Below are 23,896 nucleotides of genomic sequence, written 5' to 3' on the forward strand. Positions count from 1 at the left end.
CTCCATAACATATGCCCCACGCTGTTGCTTAGCGGGGCTGCGTAGGCAGGTTTGTGTGGGTGCATAGGGCAGAGGAAGAGGGAGGAGGATGAGATACAGCTGTATGCAGGGCTGTGAAAGGTTTTTTTATATCGCAGGATGTAGGCGTGTTTGGCAGGTCTGCAGTGGAGGGTTTTGAATGGTTTTCTGAATATTGGAAGACCTTTAGTTGGACATGCCTTGGCTGTATGTGAATGGTCTTCTGGTGTCGGAGGATGTAGGCGTCTGTCGGTGGGTTTTTGTGGTAGGCTTGTGTGAACGGTGCCGATGGCATACGTCAGGGTGCCACGAGCGCCTCCGTTCCTTTAGTGCTGCCATGGCAACCGCTCTGGCTCCCTGCTTCTTGAAGTGCTCTGTGAGGAGGAAGAACCTACCTGACAACGCACAGCGGTCAGGACACGAGAGGGCTGTAGAGACACCTTCAAGTTTATGTTTTGTGTTTGATAGCTTTATTGAGCCTGGGAGGAGAATTATACTTAACAATGTGAAGTAGTAAAACACAAAACAGAGGGTTGATGTTTTATTCAAGAGTCATGGTGTTTTGGCAGTGTGTACAGGTCATGTTCAAACCTCAGAAAACATTCAGAATTAAATTTAAAAAAACAAAAAACTATATCTAAAACCAATTTAAAAAAAAAAAAAAAAATAACCTCACATCCCACAATCTGTTGTAATTGGCAAAATATTGTTCACATGAAACAGATAAAAACAGATAAAAAAAACAGCAACATTGATGCAATCTTCTCTACCAGATAAAGAAGTTTAGAGTATGTGATCTTTCATTTTGTTTTAATTAAATGTATTAAAAAACAGTGCAAAATTTTCAAACTGATACAAACAAGACATAATTGCCTCTTCAGTTTAACATCACAATTAGTTCTTGCGTGACTATAAGTGGAATTATAACAAAATTACATAATGATCTGCAACTGGAAAATATAATTAGCTAATAAAATCCTCATGATAAGGCATTCACATTGTATAAATAATCACAACATCTTTACAATCAGCAGTTCATTGATACAACAGCTAACTTACCGTCCGTGTGTTTCGCACACCTTCAGCTCTGCTCTGCTGTCCTCAGCCAGAATTGTGCTCAGGTGCCCCCCCGAGACCTTTCAGCCAGACTCGTTTAATGAAGACGAACACCAGTGTCAAAACATCTTGCACTCTTTTCTCTCCTCTAATTCTCCCTCCATCGCTCTCCCTTGCTCTCTCCGTCTGTCTCCATCTTCACATCTTGACGTCTCGCCTGCTCTCCTGCTCTGCGAGCTGGTGTGTGGGGTTTATACATTGGCAGGGCTGTGTGTGCCTTGGTGACAGCATCGCTCCATGTGTGTGTGAGTGGTTGTGTGTCAGTTAATATGTGTATGTGTAGGTTGAAGTGTCGTCTCCCTCCTATGCGTCACACACGCAGACACACTTGCACTCACAGAGGGGGTGGCTGTTGTGTAAGAAGAGAAGGCGCCGTGGGAGTCCTGCGTGAATTAGATCTGGGTTTTCTCTCTTTTACACTTTACCGAGTGGGTGTTATGGCATAGTGGAGTACTGCTGCAGTGTGAGCATTTATCTGTGTGTGTGTGTCAGTGAGGGGGTGGAACAATACAGGAAACAACGTTGTTATGGGTCATACACAGACCCTTATCACTCCTTGAGCAAGCTAAGCTTCCTTTTGTGTCTTTCTATCTGTTTCCACCGCTGTGAGGAATCACTGTGAAGTACGTGGGAGTAGGAGCTCCTTTTCAAAGGTACCTGACTCGATGTTGGTACTCGACAACGTTTAGGTCTCACACATTCTCCCGCCCAACTCAGTGTGAGAGACAGGGAGTGAGCATTATGTAAAGCTTAAATGAATGCCTGCAGTGCTCACATCTAACAGGGGGGATGATGCACAGCGGAAGCATTTTCCCTCCAGAAAGTTGAGTTTATACATGTATCTAATATTACACTTCAACTCTCAACTATCGAGTACCCAGACCATATGCAAGTATTTTCCCCACCAGCTATGCCTCTCCATCATGCAGTTCAATCACATTCAATCACTTTTCCCCTTATCTCTCATTTCATCTTCTCATCTGTGAGTAGCTGGACCAGATTAGGCTCCAGCCAGTCTGAGGATATAATCTCAGATTACAACTCATGTGGCAGACAGCTGCTTTCACAGCTACAGGTCAGGAAATGCCGACCTCCAACTTGAGTGCCCACTGCAGCCTTTGTCAGCTTTCTGCGCTGGTGCAAAGCAAAGATGGATGGATGGATGGATGGATGGATGGATGGATGGATGGATGGCTGGCTGGCTGGCTGGATGGATGGAAGCAAGCATGAATTTTTGAATGGACTTCACAAGCACAAACCCAGGGGCCCAAAGGGTTGTGAAGCCCTGGGCCTCACCTGACTCAAAATGACCACTAAGAAACTCAAAATGACTACAAAGTAACTCAAAGGACCACCGAGACTGAAAACATCCACTAAGAGACACAAAATGACCACAAAGAGACTGAAAACATCCACTAAGAGACACAAAATGACCACCAAGTAACTCAAAAGATCCACTAAGAGACTCAAAACAACCACAAATAGACGCAAAATGACCACAAAGAGACTGAAAACATCCATTAAGAGACTCAAAATGCCGACAAAGAGACGTAAAACCACTAGGAAGAGACTCTTTCAGACTGGATGTATTGATCCTATGACGGAGGGGTGGGGCCCGTTGTCTCATAATCATGGATGGATGGATGGATGGATGCTTACAAACAATAACGGTTCTGTTATGATGTGAAAAAAAAATAACATTCACAACTTGATTTTCCAGAGCCAGACATCATGCATTTTCAGATATACTCATCTTATATCCATAGCATGAAAACATGAGCAGGTATCATTTTATGTCACTGCTGTTTTGGTAAACTGACAGTATGAACATCCCTATTTTCTGCAGCCCCGCCATGACAAAACACTGGGAGGCTGAGCTGGAGGCACTAAAGGGGAACAATGCCAAGCTAACGGCAGCTCTGCTGGAGTCCACAGCCAACGTCAAACAGTGGAAACAGCAACTGGCTGCCTACCAGGAGGAGGCCGAGAGACTACACAAACGGGTGAGGGATGGGGCACAGAAATGCTTGCTTGTTTTCATGTGTGATTAATTGAATCAAATCAAATAGGGGGGATCATTCGGAAGGAATGGTGTGAAGTCGAGATGAGAGGATGGGAGAAAAAACAGAGAGGGGAGATGATTGTTGGCGTGAGGGAGAGTAAAGAAGAGGTAGTCTGGAAATAAAAGATAGGTCATGATTCTGTTGTGTCCATCTCTCTCCGTGAATCTAAATTGTGATCTCCATCTGGTCCTTTTAGGTGACGGAGCTTGAGTGCCAGAGCAACCAAACCCCAGTGATCAAATCCCAGAAGACTGAACTCAACCAAACCATAGAGGAACTGGAGAACACACTAAGGGATAAAGAAGAGGTGGGTGTGCATGTGTGTGTGAAAGGCCCATGCAACAACACCCTACATTCATGCTACACAGCCTTTTAATCTGTTTTTATGACCTCCAGGAAATGGAAAAGTTGAAAGAGGAATTGGAAAACATGAATGACCTGATGGAGCAGAAAGACACCCTTACCCAGAAACTCGAGGTGAGTGATACAAAGAGGCATTACATATATAGCTGCTTCCCAAAGTATCAGCATGTCCTCTGTCATTATTTACCTCCTAATGACACAAACCTGCCAACAACGCCGTGTCTCCTTTTCAAGGAGACGGAGCTGCGCGGTCGGGTGCTGGAGGAGCAGCTGCAAGGGGCCGAGCAGCGGCTGGAGGAGAACCAGGAGGAGCAGGAGAATTTCAGGAAAAGCCTGCGGACGCTGCTGGAGCTGCTGGACGGCAAGATCTTTGAGCTGACGGAGCTCAGAGACACCTTGGCTCGGCTCATAGAGGAGGCCAGCTAGAGACGGAGCTGCCTAATCTTCACAGACAGAGCCATATGATAATTTACACCCTGACAGCCACACCGATTCTACCCAACATGCCCCACCTTCCTCCTACTCCACCCACACATTAAAACTGAGACACTACACTGCCCCAATTCTGATTTTGCTCAAAAAGGGCAGCTAACACCCCACATTTACCCTGCAGGCATCAAGATCCAACCAACCGCAGGCACTCCTGTAGTTCAAGACAACGCAGTGACTACCTCATCTTGCCTTCTGATCGGCTGGTGTAGGCGTAACCTCGGTTGGATTGATCTCTCCAGACGTAGAGATGCCTGTTGTGGCACACTGCAACTGCCCCCCCAAAACCCACCAACCCACCCACACACTCTCAAAGAGTTAACTTGAGATCTGTGCCTCAGTGCCATCTGCTGTTTGACCGGGAGAGCTGCACCACAGCTTGCAGCATCACACACACACACACACCCCTTTTCTTCCTCTCTAAACTGCCCCCCGAAGGGGAATGTTGAAAGTCATGTGGAAATAATTGCTGTTAAGACTCAGAGAACTGCGCCAAAGCTGCCAAATCCCCCCAAAATATTGTCCTCTAACTAGCAGATGCTTTGATCCAAAGTGACTTACTGTACAGAGAAACAGAATCCCATGTTTGAGCTCGGGCTGCCAGCGGAGTGTCACTGGAAACAGAGAATTAAAGGACGGCTCTCAACAAATCCAGTCAGTCTTACCTATTGGCCAGGACACACAGGGCTGCTGGGAAATGAAGTTCGGGTTTACTTACCCAGAGTGACTGCTATATATCCACACCCTATTTGAAACCCCACATGATAGATGAGTATCGAATCTTCCAGAGGCATTGTTCTTGCCACACAGAAATTTTAGAGGGCGTGTGCCCGTGTTAGATTCGACATGAGAATCCGTGTATCCAGACTGCTTCCACCGCCACAGACACCTGACCTGTCTTCCTGCCAAACTCAGTGTGGTGTGTGTTCCCGAACAAGGCCTGACCTTCGACATATAACGTGTGCCTTCAAAGCACATATGCGTGGACACATGTTTGTATATAATGTGTGTGTGTGTGTGTGTGTGTGAGTGATTTGTGCTGTGAGAGAAAGACCCTGTTTTTGGACATCAAGGCCCACACACACACACACACACGCATACACACACACACACACTGAGCAATACCAGACAGGCTCTATACGACACCTCTATCTAACTCTATCAGGTACTCTACTCAGTGGACTCATGCAGATAGGTCAAATGCAACTCAGCTGATCCCCCCCCTGTCCGACAGAAAGTGAACTACTGTTGACCGCGAACCTGTGTGGCAGCCCTGTCTGGTCGAAGTAGTGCATCGCGAAGGGCTTACAGAGTGTCATCTACGTGTTCGTAAATCTCCACCCTCAGTGAAGCTGGCCACAGATTTTCACTCCTCACGGGTGAATACAGAACTGTACTCAGTTTCTATTCTTTTTTACACAGGATATAACACTGATGATATAATTATAGAACTGTATAAGACAACTTTCTACTCATGGCATTGTAAATGAATGGATGGATAGCTCAAATGCAGTAACGCCCTGCAGTGGCTTATTGTTGTGTATTAACCCACGGAATAGTATCGCATAGTTACTATAGAGCATCTAGTCTGTAGGTAAACAATGAAAACCTCTTCAATATATATTAAAAATGCGTAACAACACAATGTAAACACATAGTGTTAAACGTCCTGTACCAAAACATACACTTCTGAAGCAGCTCCTGTACCGGTAAAATCCCAAAAATCTCTTTCTTTAAAATCATAACATTTCTAAAAAGCTATATTCTCACATGAAATGCTGCTTGTGTTACCTTTCGATTGAGCACCCTGTTTGCACTATGTTATTACACTGTTGTAACTACATTATATATCAAGAGATTTGCATTAAATAGCACAGCATAATTCTGTACTTAAAATATTGTAGTTAGTCACACAGGTTAATACACTGGAATAAGACCCATGTAAAGGAAGTTACCCAATTTTATTTCTTTCTGGTTTAACTTTGACAGTCGAATGACAGAGATGGAATACCTTGATATTAATGCTATTGTTAATGAATGCCTTTGTACAGTAGTGGATAAGAAGCTTTTCATTCTCCTGTTTTGTAACTTATGGTATTTAAATGTAGGTATTATTATTGTATTTAGAGGTATGAGAAGACTGGCAATATTTTTGACTATTTAAAGTAATTTTGAACTCATGATATTAAAGAGGTACCTCAGGCTAATGATGTTCGTAGATTGGTGAGACTTGTGTGTGTTTACAGGTGAAAGGATATACAAATGCTGGTGAAAAACGATCAGGAGACACACCTGTTGGTGCTTCAGCCAAACTAAATCCTTTGTTGAATTCAAACAAAGACGGCCTCACCAGGCTGAGAACACACCTCTGTGAACTGAGAAAAATGCTATGTTTTATATTCAAATACAGTGACGACAGAATTCAGTGTGTGCAAATCGCTTTTGTTCTGTTCTTAAGAAACACATTATTAACAAAATTATTCAACAGTGAAACAGACAATCTCAGAATTTGCTTCACAAGGTTTTATTCAAATGCAGGGGCAAGGTTGTATATAAAGAAAAAGGTTTGAATAAATGAAAATGACAGGACTAAAGGCAAAAAGGTATTCTTGGAACAGTGTGTTTATACACTACTGTGTAAAAACAACTGCAACATTTAATAAGTTCATTGTTTTAGGCAATCAATCTGAACTTGTTTCATCCCTTTTCTTGTATTTCTCTATATTGATATTGCACTTCTCATGTGTCTGGCTTAATTAGCCTGTGTGAATTACAGGTCTACATAGGAAATGTTCAGAAGCAAACACATCGCAACAAGGTTTGGCTGGAAATGCTTTGGAGAAAAAAAACAGGATACAAACGAAGCAGTGGAATGAAATGTAAAATGACAATTAGCTGACAAACAAGCTGTGTTAAGGTTATTTATAGATAAAGATCAGTGTAAAACACATGAGCGTGTGTTTGTAAGGTCGGTCAGGTGATAGATAGTCGATTCATGGCAAAGGTGTCACATTCTAAGCCCAGTTTCCCAAAAGTTTTGAGCACATTGCTGGTCATTGTTTAGTGGCGCAACATAAACCTTAGCATTAACATGTTTGGGAAGCCCTGATCAGTTTCAGTGACATCAAGTCAGGTAAGGTCTGGATTAGGTTGAAGTTAAGAGTCAGGTCAGGGTTAGATATCTGTCTCATGTTACATGATGAGGGTACCATGGACGGACATTGTGCTGACAGTGACAGAAGACCTGTAAAAGTGCCTCAGGTAAATAATGAACTCTCTTTAGCACTGAGTTATTTTCAAGCTGTATAATGTTACATAATACATCCATGCCTGTTCAATCTACATCAGTGCCTGCTCCGTGATAAATCCGTGAATGGCTCTCAAAACAAGAACAAGAGAAAAAGCACAAATGTTTCAGATGGTGCACGCTGAGGCTGTTTCAGTTTCAGAGCTTATCTTTTTGCTTCATGTTAACATGTATGTTAGCGTGAATTCCTCTGCTGCTAAGCGTCCCACTGGTCCGTCCTTCCATCACACCTCTGTGGGTCCAGTTCCACATGTTCAGTGCTTTTAAACTTACTACAGATATAATGTTTCACCACTGATTCAAAAAAAGTTTTTACTGTACAGATAAAGTGATTCAGAGTTTGTACTATGTATCATGAAAGTGCTGAAACCATAAAAAAAAATTATGAGTAGAGGCTGTGGACTCACTTTGCCACTAAAATGTTTCTGCACATGTTGGCTGTGAGTTTAGTGTGTGAGTCCATGAGCATGTTTTCACTTCCAGCACTGTGAGTAACAGGCCTCCTACTGTGTGCTTCTGCCCACTGAGTGCAGCGAAAGAAATTAGAAAAGATGCAATAGAGGGAAGGAGAGAACGTGAATAAGATAGCAGGAGAAACCACATCCATCACGACTCCCTTACTCCCTACAGCGCTGAGAGAATCCAGCCTCCCACTAACCATCCATCATTAAAACGAGCACGACCGGTTTCACAGCTCTGCGACTATCCCACGTATGAAGATTGGGAATCACCAACCACATATGCCCACGCTTTACATAAGATGACTGACACTAACCATGACCTCCACCCCGCTAAAGAAACTCTGTCGCTCTGCAGGTGACCCTTCATCTAATCCTCTCCCACTCTAGTTGGCAGGCTTCTGCTCAGAGATGTTGTTTCGGCACCAAATGATAAACCTACTGTGACTCTCCATATCTCCCACCAGGCTGGCCATATGCTGCGGTCGAACAGATGGGTCGATACATATTCCCTCACCCAGAGAGATGGTGAGAGTTGGGGGGTGGTGAAGGTCGGAAGAGGACGAGAGTGGGGGAGGGGCGCGAATCTGGTGCGACAGACTAACGGATTTACAGTCTTTGTGCAGTGTCCGACTAGACAAGCAGTGGTCCTGTCGGACACTAACACACCCACGTGTGACAGGACAAAACCAGCTGTGCAGCATACAGTAGTGTGTCATAGTACACTGGTTGAGTAAAAATAGAAGAGAGCGTCAGCAGAAGAGATGGTGTCAAGGTTTACAATCTGGACAGTAAATCCAGTTCAAATCTCAGTGGGAACTTCTTTTTGTTTTTCAATCTCCCACATGACCCCAAATTATCGACCTTACACATTACCTATCTGGGTTACAGGTACAGTCTCTCATTTCTAATGCTTTGGGGTTAGTGGATAAAATCACTTACCTCACAGCACTAATAGCTTTCCTTATGAGGTTTTTAGTTTCACAAATAACTGTCAGTGCAGTGTGTTGGTGTAAAATGTGCTGTTTCTGAATGTTAATGTAGCCACAAGAGGCCAGTGCAGAGCATTTCAACATTACAATCTGATTACAGGAATACAGTAGAAATAAAAACACAAATGATGTCCTTCATGATGGTGAATGTAATGTGAAAAACAAATGAACAGGTTGACCATAGACCTTTGGAGCGTTTGGTGAGTTGGGTGATATTCAGTAAGACTCAGGCCTTGGTATAGTCACTAGGTACATGTGTGACTTGGCTGTGTGCTTGAATGTGAGTGAATGAGTAACTGTGTGTATGTATTTGTGCGTGTGTGTGTACAGTACAACGCAGCACTTAAAAGTGCAGTACAGTACAGTGCGTGCAGTGCCAGAGGGTGCAGGCATCTGTGTGTGTGTTATTCTTTGTGTCTGAGCGTCAAACCCTAGCTTTCCCAATCATGGCTGCTCAGCCCGTCGTCATCCGAGTCAGAGTCTGGTGAGGCCTCCTTTATGCGGCGCAGCGCCTCATGGATGCTCCTGGTCAGGGGGTCGGTGGAGGCCGGGAGCTCTCCCTGGTCCTTTCTCTCTTTCCTGGGAACGCGCCTCAGTTTGACCCCCTTGCGAATCTGACACAGGATGTTGTTGGGGTCTTCATCATCCGTGGAAGGAGGCAGGGACCGCTTGTCGACCTTCCTCAGGTGGAAGGTGCCTCTCTTCAGGGAGGCCAGCACCTCATCCATGGGCGAGCTCACTGCATACAGGAAGAGAAGAGGCAAACAAACTGTGATTGGCTACTGCGACTTGCTAATCTAATAGAGCCTACTATGGTACTAAATGGTTCCAGTACCTCTTGTGCTGTGGGAGACAAACTCGGGAGTCTTCCTCAGCTTTTTGCGGGCGCTCAACAGTTGGCTGCTGTCAAAGAAGCGAGGGACAAATGGACCGAGCGGGGAGCGGGAGAGCTCTTCTGCTGCATTCTTCCCCACAACCTCCTGCCCATGTCGACCTGGGCTCTCAGAAGGCGACAGCTCCTCTTTTATTGGCAGGGGAGGTGGAGGGGGAGGTGGAGGAGGAGGGGACATGGGAGATGCCAGTAGTGAGGACAGGGAGCAGGGAGAGCAGGAGGAATCTGCGGGACTGGGCACAGGCAGAGGAGGAAGGGATGCTGTGAGCACCGTGACGGGCTGAGTGGTGAGCGTGGAGCTGGGGTCCGTCTGCACACTGGTACTGAGACACAGCGGGTGGCCCTGCACCTGGACAGAGTCCACACGCTCATCCCTCTCACTCCTTCCACGCTCTCTTCTCCTGGTGTGGGCCACGCGCAGTCGAATGGACTTCAGAATCACCTGACCTGGGTACCGCTACAGAAAAACATAGATGGTGTCGATCAGTAAGAAAAAAATGAAAAAAGTTGAGATATTTATATTAATAGGAGGGCACATACTTGCTTGAAAGTGCGTAGTCTGTCCAGAGTTCTCTGCCTCTCCTGACTAACTCTGCTGTTCTTCTTCTCCTCGTCTTCCTCTTCTTCATTGTTCAGCTGAAAAATATGGAGATTTAGAGGAGGAGAGAGCTACTGACGATGCTTTGCAGGTACAAAGTTACTTCATTATATAAAAAGCATCTACCTGTAAGACCTGGTGGGATATAGAGTCCTTGTGGATGGTTTGACGTTTTTGCTGTTTCTGAGTGTGGTTGGTTACACAGATCTCCTGCAGAAAAGGCGGGAGGAAAAAAAAAACATCAACACACTGATCCAAACAGCCTCATACATACGTGCCAAATCCAATTCCAGTGCATATTTTAAGCTGTTTCTGGTATAAGCAGAAGAGAAAAACAGGGTCATTTCCGCTCGGATATGAAGCCCAATCAAACAAAATGCTAAACACACTCCATTCTGCATATTGAATAGTATGCACTAACAGTATGTAGAATCCAGGATACACTTCTGGAATGAAAATAAGTGTGAATTTGAGTAAGGTGTACACACCTTTTTGTTCCTCAGATAGGAGCGCTTGGCAGTAATGCGCCCCCTTCTTGCCTCCAACTGTCGAGCGCTGACCTGAAGTCTGCGCAGCTCTTCCCGGTCTGCAGTGTCATTCTCTTTTATATCATCTGCACTTTCAAAGGTGTCATAATATACCACCTCATCCTGAAGCTCTGAAAAACATGTACATACTGTAAATATATAGACTTGTGTGGACACAGGTACAGGTCTTTCATGTGTATGACAGACACTACACACCAGTAATGTACTTGTAGCAGGTTCAATCACAGCTAACAGTCCAGAACAGTTTGTGTCTTGTCTTTAAAAATGAGATAATGCATCTCATTGGGCTTATTCTGTAAGCCAAATGTATCCAAAAGTAGCCAGTAAATTCAGCCCAAATACCTGAAATCTGTCTGCGAATGCTGTCTAGTTGAGCGGTGAGGAGCAGCTCCTCACACTGTAGTATGTCAGCCTGGATGTCGTACAGTTGGAGCTGGCGCTCATAGTACTGTGTCTCCATGTGGTCTAAGAGGGCCATGGCGTCCTCAGTGCTACACAGACTCTGCATCTGAGGGGACGAGACGAAATTCACACAACAAAACTGTGGTTGTTTGTTTATGTCTGTGCATATGTGTTTTTTTTTATGGTGCTGAGTGTTATTACCACACCTCTTCTCGAAGTGTGTGTTTCCTCTGCTCCAGACAGATCTCCCTGGCTCTCTGGAGCTGCAGAGTTTCCTTGGCGACAGAGTAGCGGAGTGTCTCCATGCGCTCCACTGCTGCCGTCCATGAAGATTTACCAAACTTACGCTGGTCCACCTTCATACGCTCATACACCCCTACACAGACAAACAAAGAGCAACGCACAGGCGGCTGAGTGACACCTCCACACAGTTAATGGTGACGTGTTCTCACGTGAAAGTGAGTCACCAACACGATCAAGTTCTCCTCAGATAACGTGAGTGGGCATTTCACCCACACTTTCTTTTCTTAATATGATGACTAATGTCTCACAGGAGTAAAGCTTTATTACAGTAATGTAGAGGGAGACATCTATTGGCCACATTTGTACATTACAGCTTCTTTCACTTGAAGCCACTCACTTATCTGATTTTTGATCTAATAAGTGTCGGATCATAAATGGACCAGTCAGTAGCGGAGAAAAACTGGGATAAGCAGGATCACGTTGTGGAGTAACCCTGCACAGAGACAATCTGCTGGCAGAGCGGTTTGATCAATAGGTTGTCCTTGTTTCCTCCTGTCCCTGTCAAACCATTGCTGTCTGCACTGCCTCATTAATACCAAATCACATTAGCCCTGGCGTTCACAACCACACACAGGTCAATAGCAGGTCAATGCCACTGCTGTGTGTGTGTGTGTGTGTGTGTATGTATGTGTGATTATTCAAAGTCATTCCTCTGCTGCTTTATTGACTTGACATTGGCAGTGACAGTGATGGCATACTGTACCTTTCTGAGCTCTGGCAGTGATCTCAAAGTATTTGATAGTAAACTCCTGGATGTTGAGGACCGCCTCCTTAGCTTTCTTCTGCCAATCAAAGTCCTCCTTTTTTAGAGCTTCAATCCGCCTTGGACCCAAGTAGTCATTCTCCATGGAAATCTGTTATGAGAGGATGAAGACATATTTGTTACAACGACCGGGCTCGGTGAGGGAGTATGAAAATGATTTATCCTGTGAAAAAATAAAAATAAATTATAAAAAACTAAAAATATATGTACACCCTGTCATACAGTATATATTATATGGAGATCATGGTATACAAATGGTTTCATTTGAGGTGGCACAATAGAGCCGATGCAGTCTCACTAATACCGGGCAGTTAGAGGCACATTCATAAAAGTCCATACCCAGAAGATGCTGTATACTGCTTCATTTGAGATTCACAGGTGGTTTGAACCCAAAATGTCACACATTACTGCCACAAAGTGGCAAGAGTAAATGGGCTTGATGAGGAAAAAAAGAGAAAAAAAAACAGTGATAGAAATGTTTTTCCTAATAATACATAGGAATCATTAGGTGGTGGTTTACATGACAGTACAGTTCATCTCCCCTACACATGTTGACTAGAAATGTTGTCTGACTTAACTGGCTGCATGCTATGAGGAACAGGATAAACTAGAAATATGCGTTCTATCTCAATGGTTTCACCGGAGAAAACAGGCCTGGAGAGGGAGCCACACTCCCACACATGGAAGCACTGACATTATGCAGTATTTTTACCATTTGATATAATAATAATTTCACCATTTATAAACACATAAACAACCAATTAAAACCTGTAATATTTACGCGGACAAAATTCCTCACTGATCAACACGGAGCAAAAATCTGAAAAAGTATGTCACAGAGGAAAACAAAAGGCGCCTGTGCAGCACAAAGGAGGAAAGTAAGCAGCAAAGGTTACAGAGCTGCATCCATGTCTGACCCCAAGTAACCTCACTGCACCTCAGCTCACACTGCACTACTCAGCAGTGCACCAGTATCATTTACCACTGCAACTTCCTGCTGTCCTGTTGCCGGTGCTCATTCCTTGGATTTGATTTTTTTCTGCCTTGCTACACATAGTGTAATTTCATACCTGTTGGCTTTACATCTGATGATTTGTGGTACTGTATATGTTAGTGAGCAACCTTTTCCATTAAAACCTACCATCTAAAAATGAACTTTAAAAAACATCTATCAGCTATTAAGATATACTGTTTGGCCTTGTTTTGCCCTTGTGAATGCACAAGATTCAAAAACTGGCAAGGCTGATGCTACTCTCCATCAATATGCTACCTCATTTATAAGCGTGGGATTCATGATTGTTGTCAATATCATCCATCCATCCATCAATTATCTGTAACCGCTTATCTTACTCAGGACTGCGGGGAGGCTGGAGCCCATCCCAGCAGACATTGGGTGCAGGCGGGGTACACCCTGACCCAGACTATCACAGGTCTGACACATAGAGGCAGGTTGTCAATATCAATACTTATCATATTTTCTTTGTTAATCTTAAAGTTTGTCATCAACATTTCATCTTATTGTCTGAAAGAGCAGAATCCCCTTTCTCCTTTCTTTGTATTCAATGACCATCTTTGTAATTTGTCAATTGAACATCATTCATTTTTATATACAGTGACTGTTTTTCAGCTGACACAATACAGCTTTATATAGATTATTATGTATTATATAGAGTCTTCCCTCTCTCCTTATATCACATAATACTTTTTCACTATTAGATTTGTAGATTTATTTGAAAAGGCAATTTGACTAAGGCAATTCAGATGAAGAAGAGCAACAGAAGGCCTTGCTGTGCCTCAGCTGCAGAAACTGCAAGCTATAAATAGACCCGGAAGAACAAGTTCAACAAGTTCAACTTTATGTCCCCCCCCCCACTTCTGTATTTGCTCACAGGAGGTGCCATGGTGTAATGGTTAGCACTCTGGACTCTGAATCCAGCGATCCGAGTTCAAATCTCGGTGGGACCTGCAAGTTTTTCATGTACTTTGTCCTCTTATCTGGCTAAGCCTCTCTAGGATCCACTAAGCTGATGTTTTAAAGAGACTGCAGTAAAAACCAAACAGTGTGACAGCAGAAAGGTAAAGAGCAGGCTGTGGCAAAAAGAACTGTGCAGTGAACGAATGATCTGAGTTGACTGTCAACTTTGACCTGTTATAAATATATAACCAATATAGTGGGTCAAAGTTGGTCATAAATTTCCAAGATAAAAGTGAGTTACTTGTCCAGTATGCCGGGTGGGGAATAAAGGACATACTAGAACATCCACTCAGTAAATGAGCTAATAAATAGGCAGTAACAATCAGTAGCACTATATCATATCTCATCATGTCATACATAGTTAACTCAGCAAAATAATATATTGTTCAATTATGCAAACCAAATACAAAGGAGTTTATCATGTAGGAATCAGATTTTAAGTAGTTGTTTGCTGCTATATTAATGTTCAGAATGTCGTATAGATAATCTTTATTACTTCACACTTAAATTGAATTATTTCCCTTTGCTGTTACAATATTTCAGTCATCTTAACATAACACCCTGCTTACGTTCTTGTTTTTAGCAGACACCTAAGGTGTCTCACCTCCCAAGTAAAATTGGAATTAAGAACAATTATTCAGCCACACCTTAACGGAAACGTTATCTAACTCTGCCCTCCATCTTTCCATTTCTGCTGCATGCCTGATGATCAAGTCAAGTCAATTTGAAAAAAAAAAAAAAAAACATCCCAGTGTCAGCACCGTATCAGCATCATCCTGTACCTGCACCTATAGGACCACACACAACATGACTTATTCATGTCTCTGCAGGAAATTGGAGATCCATGAGGCTCCATTCCAGCTCACAGTATGTCACTCAACTCCCAACTGACACATCCCACAACTGTTTCAGATACTGTGGAAAAGGAAAAATCTGACAGGAAGGCATTCCCACCAAAGGTTGGGAAAAGCTTTGTGCTTGTACTAAATATACTGTATATGTGTCTGCTTGCTTCTTTATTGATGGATGTTATGTAGTAATGTGATACTGAAGTCTTTTTATTACTGATGGGAGTCAGCGAGCTAAATATAAATGTGCCATCAGCACTGCAATAATTATTTCCACCTTTCCATCATTTATCCATTCATCAGCCTCCACCTTCTCTTTGCTATAAGATACATCTCACCACCACCCCATTGCTTTACTAACCCTAAGGCATCTTATCAGAAAATATATGAGAATTTATTTTTCATAATGCATTCCAGTCAAACATGCACATACACACTGATGCACACAAAGAGCAGACTCTATTTCAAGAGACATGAGAATTTCCTCTGACCATCCATTGTGTTTTATGACTGTTATACGTGTCAGTGCCTGTAGGGAAATACAGAAATACATCACTGAATTTAGGCCCATTTGCATTGTAGCTAGCTTCCCACATATGCTAGTTAAGGATAGTGTAACAGTGTAAATAAATAACTTATGTGTGTGGTTAAATTCCTGTTAAACTACCAACCATGTTTTTTCTTTTGAATGAGGAAAGTTTCTTATAATGTACTGTAAGAAGACTATGGTAAGGCAATAGGAGTTATTGACTTTTGTCATTATGAATAATTGCTGTTGACGGTAACTCACTTTTCCATAGCCTAGATTAAAATGTTTTTATTTCTTATTTATATTATTGTAACCCTTTTGATATTAACAGTGTACCACTATATGATCACAATACAGTTGTTCAAAATCTCAAACCTGCAGTCAATCCTGTGAGACAGGTAGTGGGAGCAGATTCACCTTAGTCATCAAGGGGAGGAGTCTAGAGAAGGGGAGGCTATATAAAGTCTGAGACCATGCTGCCACACCAGAAAATTGTTTGTACAAATCCCTTCGTTTGAGCCCATGCTGCCAACCCAGTAAGTTGTTCCACAATGATTTTGATAATTTATTTTAGACAACATATGGTTTATGTTCTTTGAGTTATTTCAACATATTCTCTTTCTTAATTTAATGTGTGTATCCACCTCCTTAATAGATCCTGGTATTGTTCTGGAGCAGTGTAATATAGGCCACTTACCTGTGAGCTAAAGTCAGACCGAGTAAGTACGGTAATCTGTTAATTTTGAGAAGAAAGTGATTGTGTATTTTGTCAAATGGTATTAACTTATGTTTGTTATAATTAGGTTCCGGATGGAGAATGTTAAAGTATTTCACCCTTAAGAAGCTGATGCATTAATAATGTAAGATGGCTACGTACCTCTTATTTTAATTGTGATAAGCATGGCAATATATTTTCATTTGTTCATTCATATTCAACATCCATATCGTCATCCATTATCCATCCTTCAACCTCCACCCATTATCCTCCCTGATTAAATGGTTAACTGGCTCTTGGATCCTGGTGTTTAATGTGCATCCCAGCTAGAAGTTCAATGATCCAGTATTAATACTCTCAAACAAGGCAACAATAATCTAATTTAGGTGTAGATTATTAAGTCTTTTTTTCCAACAATATAAGAGTAAAACACAGTAGGAAGGGAATCCTATGCTGTGGTTCAAGCAGGAGCAAACATCTGACCAACTTTGCATTCATGCTGAGCAACTGTGGTTGTACGAGTGTCCCATTGTTACAGAATAAACTACTCTGACTGCTCAATCCATCCCGGCTCCTGTGAAGTGTTTGGGATAACAGGCAGAACAAGATAGAGAAAATCACAATAGCATCTGATGAAATTTGTTATTTTCTTCTGGTTGGAGGTTACCAAAAGTATACCCATTTTTTTTCCCCTACTGAAATCAGCTGGCCATCTATTTGTATGTGAATATATACGGTGTACTTGTCAGTGGAGAAAGTTGAGGAGGCTTGGTAGAACGCCAAAGAGGATTTGGTCAACGGATTCGAGCCCAAACTCTGTAAGGACCTAATTGTAAATATGAGACAAATCCACCCAAAAATATGAAAGACGCCTCGCCATCTTCTGTGGAGCTGCCTCTTAATGTGCACACATGTATTTACACTTAAACTGTAAACTTTTACTGGTGCAAATTGTTACCTTGATCTGCTGTCTGCGTAGCATTGCCAGTTCCCTCATGTCTCTGAAGGGCTGCAGCAGGTACTGGTACAGCTGTGTGGAGGCCTCCAGCAGTCCTCCATAGGCCTCATCTTCCTCCTTGTAAACCTCCAACAGCTCCACCATACTGTCCATGGTCTTGTGCTTCTCCAGCAGCTGCATCATATGCACACACGGGGAGTTAATTTTGTCATTGTCAACATACAAACAACTTTCAGAATATCAGAACAGATAAATATTTATAGCCCCTTTTATAATATACGTAAGGCCTTGTTAATAAGACATCCATTGTTATCCATATTGAATGTAGTGGGGAAGAGGGCTTCCAAAGAGGTCCAAACAAACAAAAAACATTAAGACAGTTGGAAGCACCTTGAGTGAATATATATATATATATATATATATATATATATATATATATATTCAAGTGTCTCTTATGCACAAATCAGAAAAAAAGTGCATATTGAGCAGAGGGCAAATATACTATAAATGGTTGTAATGTACAGTAGATGTAATGTGTGTTTACAATTGTTTGTATAATAGTGTGATAATTAAAGTGTCAGAAAATCAGTTAACCCATCACACATATACAAAGGCCAGAAAACCATAGTTAAATACATATTTTAGCGTCAGTCAGCAGTGAACAGACACTTGCACCTCACTGAGACTAAGAGGATACTTTGTGTAACTGTAAATAATAGGAGTCTATATGAGTGCGGTCTCAGTGCTCAGACCATGGCTGAGCGAGCAGTCCTTTCTGCTGCTGGGAATAAGATCAATACACACACATTTTTGCTAGACTGAACAATCCTGCAGGCTACCAGCAAGCACCGAAATAGCCATTAGTAACTCAGCCCTCAAATGGAGTGGGAGGATCAATAGGCCAGTGTGTGTGTGTGTGTATAAGATCCTACGACACAACAAACTGTGGCTGTTTGAATGAACTACTGTACAGAGCATTTGCCATGATGAAGAGCAACTGAATAAGATAAGTAGCTCTTCCTTCATCTTCAGGGTGAATACACCTTCAATCAAACTGGAAATCCCACACAGTGATGGGCATTTATTGAAACAGTCAGAACAAAATGGTTTGGGCTGGTTTGTGCACATTCTGTGAAACTGATGGCTTAGCTGTTTTATGTAGTTTGCTTATGAAGGGCAGTAAGGCAAAGCTTCATGTCTGTTTTTCTCTCTTTTTTATTTTGAGTGTGTGTGTGTTTCTCAACTGTGAGGGAGTGGGTGTGGGACTGACTGGGTGGAATGACGTGGGTGATACATCTATGCTGCTCACAGCCTCTTTTCTCTGGCAAAAGCAGAGCAGAAAGGACACGCCTTGGCCAGAAAGTCATACAAACATCAGTATACATGGATGTATTCTCTTGCCGCTTTCTTACTTTTGCAAAGACAGTAAATACAAGCACATATAAAATGTATAATACTGTGTCCTTGCTGAGTCACGAACAGTGTATTCTTAAAATAGTGTAATGTTTTTTTTTACTAAATAATTGTGATAAATAAAATATATACTCAAAGTTGATGTTCCCCTAATGGCCAACTCTTCCATTAATGCTCTTCTCACACATTTCCTCAGAGGACTTCTTGCACTCTCTGGCTCCATAAGTCAAGGCTGCATTAATCTAACCCCATTGATTAGTAGAGCAATGTGAGAGCCAGTGAGTATCAATATAATGCTTGTTTATATTAAGAGCAGTTAATCAATAACTAGCTGCTGCTGATGTGTAAGAGGAGCAGGTCTGGAGTGTGTCTGGATTATGTCTCCACTTTGTCAAATCAAAGATCCTTTAAATAATGGTGCTAGTGTTTGATTATGTTATATACACAGAAAAAATGTTTGTTAATATTATAACTTCAAGACATCTTTATGTAACTATTTATAAAATGCAAGTAGAACTAATATTCACTACCTCACATCGTCAAAAATTACAATAATTTCCTGATACAAAGATTTGTCCCAAAATATCCCTGCATTTTCTGCTACATGTTCTCACATTAACAGTACAAGAACAAAAGAGACAGAGAAAGAAATCTGATATATAGCATCTGATATTACAGTAAGTGACTCGATATCATTAAACATTTAAATATAGTGTAACTTGAGTCTTTATATATAAATAACCAAGAAAGACCCACTAACAATGATGATACTCTAAATAATGACACTGCAACTAACAGTAGGCAAAGTCTTGGTAGCAACTCGCCCCGTTTGGGATCGTCTCATCTACTATGTGGGAGACAGTCCAGGATAGTTCCCTAGAAAAGCTGAGATTTATGCTTTATCAGAAGTGTTTTCCAAAAGTATTTTTTCCTTTTACAAGAAAAAAGACCTCAAAGATGAAGATTTACTGGTTGGTTTGGAAAATACATGTCTGGTGAACCGCCCCACCTCCGTTTAAGAGCAGCACACAGCGGTTTCCCAGAGCTTTTCTCTGGAATCACCTGGGACTGTCTCCCACGCAGTGAATGACACAGGGTTAGGTAGCAACCTGTGAGCAGCAGTGCTGTCACAGAAGATGACTTTGCTCATTACATCAACAGGTTCATTCTAAAAGAAAAGAAGTGTGTGTGCATGCTGACTCTCTCAGCTGTGTAAGCAGCAGACAGCAGCCATGCTGAGAGTATAATATTCCACAGAGGACTTGCGTACAGCTGCAACCTAATTTTACAAAGTATTCCTCCTCCTAGCTCACCAGCTCGATTGCTCTTTCCACTGTATTCTCTCTTTCATAGGAATAAAAGAATAATACACTAATAATACCCTCTCCGCTGTCTCATCAGTCTGCAATTGTTTAAGGACAGGACTATATATTTTTGTCTCCCCTTTGCTTATGGAGGTTACTTTGTGGTATGCCTCGTTTCGTACTGTAACTTCTGATGACCTCTTTTTCTTCCTCACATGCCTTAATTGGTCTGAAAGCTAACCTTTCATGCAAGTTAGCTTTTATTGTTGGGTTTATCTCATAAAAGTCCACTTGCTGAGCCTACCTTAGATGGCTCACATATATCAATACAAAGAGGTTAAAGGCCACTGAAACCTCCATGCAGTTTCCTGACTGCACAGCCACTCATTTTTTTTATAATTGATTATGTGTATCTACTTGATGGTCCACACATCTGCAATCAGTGGAGAAGTACTTACCATTTTAGTCTAAGATGAATCCTCTACTTCTTTTTGTGTCTGTGTTGACTATGAAGATCATAGTGACATAGTATCATAGTTTATACCCATAGTTTATTGGTAGAAACTCATAGCCTTTTCTTTATACAGCATTGTTTTGTACGCAGTTGGATGCAGTGTAGTAAATACCCAGCCAACATTTGTATGTGGGGCCCATGTGGGTAGTAAATGGGCTGAAAAATGGGCAATATATGGGATTGTCCGCGGGTTCCATAATGGCCCAATGTCAATTGCCCACATGGATTCCATGCAGGATTACAATGGGTGTTATATGGGTCCCAACTGGGCAACATACCCAAGACCCATATTGGTCCCAGTTTTAAGTTCTATGTGGGAACTACATGGGAACTACATGGGCTGAAATATGGGTTGTAAGTGGGTTTGTCTACAGTTTCCATGTTGGCCCCATGCACTAATTTTCCAGTATGGGAAATCCCATAATCTTCCCATAAATGGCAAGAGCATCACACTTCCTCATTACCATTTTGATACAGACTCAAGCAGTCCAGTTGGTCTGGTCAGCAGAGCAGAAAGACAGTTGTCCAGATGTGCAACTGTGTGATTGTGAGTTGCAGAGAATTACTATGCACAGAAAACTAAACTCATCTCACCTCTTGCAGATGTTTTGTTGCACGGTTGAGCGTCTCCTCGTACCCGGACTGCCTCAGCTCGCTCAGGCTCTCGTAGTACTCATCCGGGTCGTCGTTTTCCGTGAACAGAACCTGCGAGAGGATCTTCCAGCCGCACGTATCGAGCGCGTGTCCCAGGTACATCTGTAAACTGTAGCAGAGCTCGTCCATCTCGGTCTCCGGTACTTCAGCCGGGCCGAACAGCACCGTCCACATCCCGGCCGGTTCCTCCGGGAACACCGGGAGACAGGGCTCCAGGTCCGAGTTCACGGAGCACAGCAGCTGGTGGACTGATCGGAGGTCCTGGAAGGAGAAGAGTCCGGCCCAGCTGCAGTCCTCCCTGCTCAGACTGTCCAGCTCCTCCAGGTCCAAGCTGTCCAGTGATGGAGACAGCTGGTCCTCTTTGAGTGATCTCAGCACCTCAGCTTCAGGACTAACAGGAGATGCTGCAGATTTCATCACAGTTTGCATTTTAACAGGACTTGGTTTTGTCTTTGAGCTGCAGCCTTTAACCACACTGGCTCCTCTGCTGGGGCTCTTCTTAGACTCCTTATCTCTGACGGGACTTTCGAGCCATTTTGTTTTGTCCCCAGCATCCAGGCCAGTCGCCTCCATCTCCATCAGCGAGTCCCTACCAAAGCTTCTCCTCTGCACCGTCCTGTCGTGACACGTTATGGCAAATTTACCCTCCACTTCATTCCAGGCGACGATAAAAACAAATTTATGCTTTTCCTTCTCCTCAAACGCATTGGGGCGCACGGCCACCCACCCAGACTCCAGATTATCCTCCATGGTGAAGGACATGTCTGCAAAGTGATGGAGCAAAAATAACAACACTGCAACCTATGTTGGCACTGCTGTTTTAGAGTCGGATGCAGCCTATTGAAACTGTGTTGCAGCCTATTGAAACAGTGTTGCTGCGTTTACCAAACACTGTTTACTCTCTGAGGATGTTTTGCCTGCAGGGCTGCTATCCTCCTCCTGCGCTGAGGCGGATGAATTTGGAGCAGTGCGATGTCATTTCCCATCTCTGGCCCACCTGCTTTACACTCGGATGTCCCGACTTCCTATATTCCTCCAGCAACCATTAAGCTTTGCGATCATGCACGACTGGACTCTGACACATAACATGCGACCGTGTGTTTACCAGGTCCTGTGGTCGATGCGCCTGTCAGCTGTGCTCCAATTATTCTCTCTTCTCATCATAAAGTACCAGCAGGGCGTGCATCGTTCAAATGCAACAGACATGAGGCCATGAATAAGTGGGACAAATGGGTTTGTCCAATCGCACTGTCTTCAGAAAGGTTATAGCATCGTCTCCAAACTCACAACATCACCATGTTTTCTTCATCGTTTTGGCCAGCAGGACCACATACGCAAAATAAAAGCGTTGGCTTCAGGAAAAATCGGAATTTCCAGAGACTCCACTCGAGCAATGTCTTAGTGGGACCGTTTTTTTTTTTTTACATTTTCACCAGCCTTCACCATTTGTTGTCGTTGTTCGTAATCCGTTTAGTACCGTATCATTACTGTCTAAATGGAAAGTAAGCCACAATTAAGCTGCAGAAGTTTGAGAAATACTGCTAAGAGTAGATTGAAGTTCGTGAATCCGAGGAGTACATAAAGGCAACATCTCAACTTGAGTAGGGCACGTAGGGACGTGATGACGTTTTAGGTTGAGCAGTGTGGGATGCTTTGCAGAGTAGCTGCAGCATCGAAAACGATATGCATGTAAAGCTTTCAGAAAATAATCATATTAATAAAATGCGCAAATAAATAACGAGATTATTCAATTATATAATATATATATATAATATATAATATATATAAAATATTATGTATAATATATATATATATTATATACAATATATATTATATAATATATATATTATATATTTATTATAAATAATTATATATTATATTATATATATATATTAATAAATATTACATAATATATATATATTATATATAATATATATATTTAATATTTCAACGAAACGTTTGCACCACAGTTATTTAATGCAACAAAATTAGTTTGTGAACGACTGATTTAGGTATAAAGTGACATCATTACTGTGATGTGATGGCGTTAGTTCATTCAGCTCATACAAAATTTATTCTACTGCCAGAAGGCCCTGAAATAATATGTAGAGCAGTTTTACCAGTCATTATAAAGGTTATTGACGAAGTCCAAAAACAATTCTTTCCCAAAAAAAAAATAGTAATCCTGAAATAAATGTTATAAAAATGCTGCACAAATGTGGCATTTAAACTGTAAAGTACCCACAAGCCATCTGGTTGAGTAACTAGGTGTGGGAGGGATAAGAACTGTTGAGTTTTCATTGTTTACACATATTGACTGTTTCAGAGGTCAGGAATGGGGAAAAAAAAATCCTCTTTAATGGTCACACAGATGAAGGTCAATCCCTCACATGGGTGCATCTCTTGATGATGCTAAGAGAAATGCTACAACAGAGTTTGCCTCTGCGTTGATGAGCCCCATTGCATCATGACCTATATGCAATGTGTTTGCATTCTTAAATAGACCACCAGTGTAATAAACTCATTCATGAAGGAGTTTCAAGACAGATAACGGCTGCAGTAAAGGTGAGGAGCCAAGAGACAACATAGCACAACCTAAACCTATCGCAAAGTACATTTGCGAATTGGAGCCTGTAAGAAGGGAAAAACATTTTGTTGAGATTCCTTGATATCT

General features: G+C 42.3%; 2 protein-coding genes, 1 long non-coding RNA gene and 1 other non-coding gene across 7 annotated transcripts in view; 3 read left to right on the plus strand and 1 right to left on the minus strand.

Annotated features, from left to right (window-relative positions):
* Positions 1-6,537, plus strand: part of homer1b (homer scaffold protein 1b) — a 44,989-nt gene extending 38,452 nt beyond the window's left edge. For all 3 annotated transcript variants that reach the window (XM_037776963.1, XM_037776962.1, XM_037776961.1), the window contains 4 exons: positions 2,981-3,137; positions 3,394-3,504; positions 3,594-3,674; positions 3,795-6,537. In XM_037776963.1, coding sequence (XP_037632891.1) covers positions 2,981-3,137; positions 3,394-3,504; positions 3,594-3,674; positions 3,795-3,986 — 541 coding nt within the window. In that variant the 3' untranslated portion in view covers positions 3,987-6,537. The remainder of the gene's footprint in view (positions 1-2,980; positions 3,138-3,393; positions 3,505-3,593; positions 3,675-3,794) is intronic.
* Positions 6,538-6,554: 17 nt separating this feature from the next.
* Positions 6,555-22,577, minus strand: LOC119492460 (junction-mediating and -regulatory protein-like). 2 transcript variants are annotated; one of them, XM_037776931.1, is made up of 10 exons: positions 21,163-22,577; positions 17,338-17,511; positions 12,253-12,403; positions 11,453-11,622; positions 11,187-11,352; positions 10,785-10,954; positions 10,432-10,506; positions 10,239-10,334; positions 9,642-10,155; positions 6,555-9,545 (listed from the first exon to the last, which is right to left on the minus strand). In XM_037776931.1, exons 1-10 carry the CDS (start codon positions 21,982-21,984, stop codon positions 9,238-9,240), a joined length of 2,646 nt encoding a protein of 881 aa, XP_037632859.1. In that variant the 5' UTR covers positions 21,985-22,577; the 3' UTR covers positions 6,555-9,237. The 2 variants fall into 2 exon arrangements, with proteins under 2 accessions (XP_037632859.1, XP_037632858.1); XM_037776930.1 differs by having other exon boundaries at positions 10,423-10,506.
* trnaq-cug lies at positions 14,206-14,277 on the plus strand. The gene has a single exon. It is a non-coding gene; the product is annotated as a tRNA-Gln (tRNA).
* LOC119492496 lies at positions 14,206-16,673 on the plus strand. Its single transcript, XR_005207786.1, has 2 exons — positions 14,206-16,200; positions 16,320-16,673. It is a non-coding gene; the product is annotated as an uncharacterized LOC119492496 (long non-coding RNA).
* Positions 22,578-23,896: the final 1,319 nt, after the last annotated feature.

This window comes from Sebastes umbrosus, chromosome 8, assembly GCF_015220745.1.
Source record: "Sebastes umbrosus isolate fSebUmb1 chromosome 8, fSebUmb1.pri, whole genome shotgun sequence".
Taxonomy (NCBI): domain Eukaryota; kingdom Metazoa; phylum Chordata; class Actinopteri; order Perciformes; family Sebastidae; genus Sebastes; species Sebastes umbrosus.

Coding starts and splice junctions, on each gene's coding strand:
- LOC119492460 (XM_037776930.1), bottom strand. CDS start 21,984: ATGTCCTTCACCATGGAGGATAATCTGGAGTCTGGGTGGGTGGCCGTG. Junction 17,512..21,162: donor CAACAAAACATCTGCAAGAG/GTGAGATGAGTT, acceptor CATATGATGCAG/CTGCTGGAGAAGCACAAGAC. Junction 9,546..9,641: donor TGTCTCCCACAGCACAAGAG/GTACTGGAACCA, acceptor TCCTGTATGCAG/TGAGCTCGCCCATGGATGAG.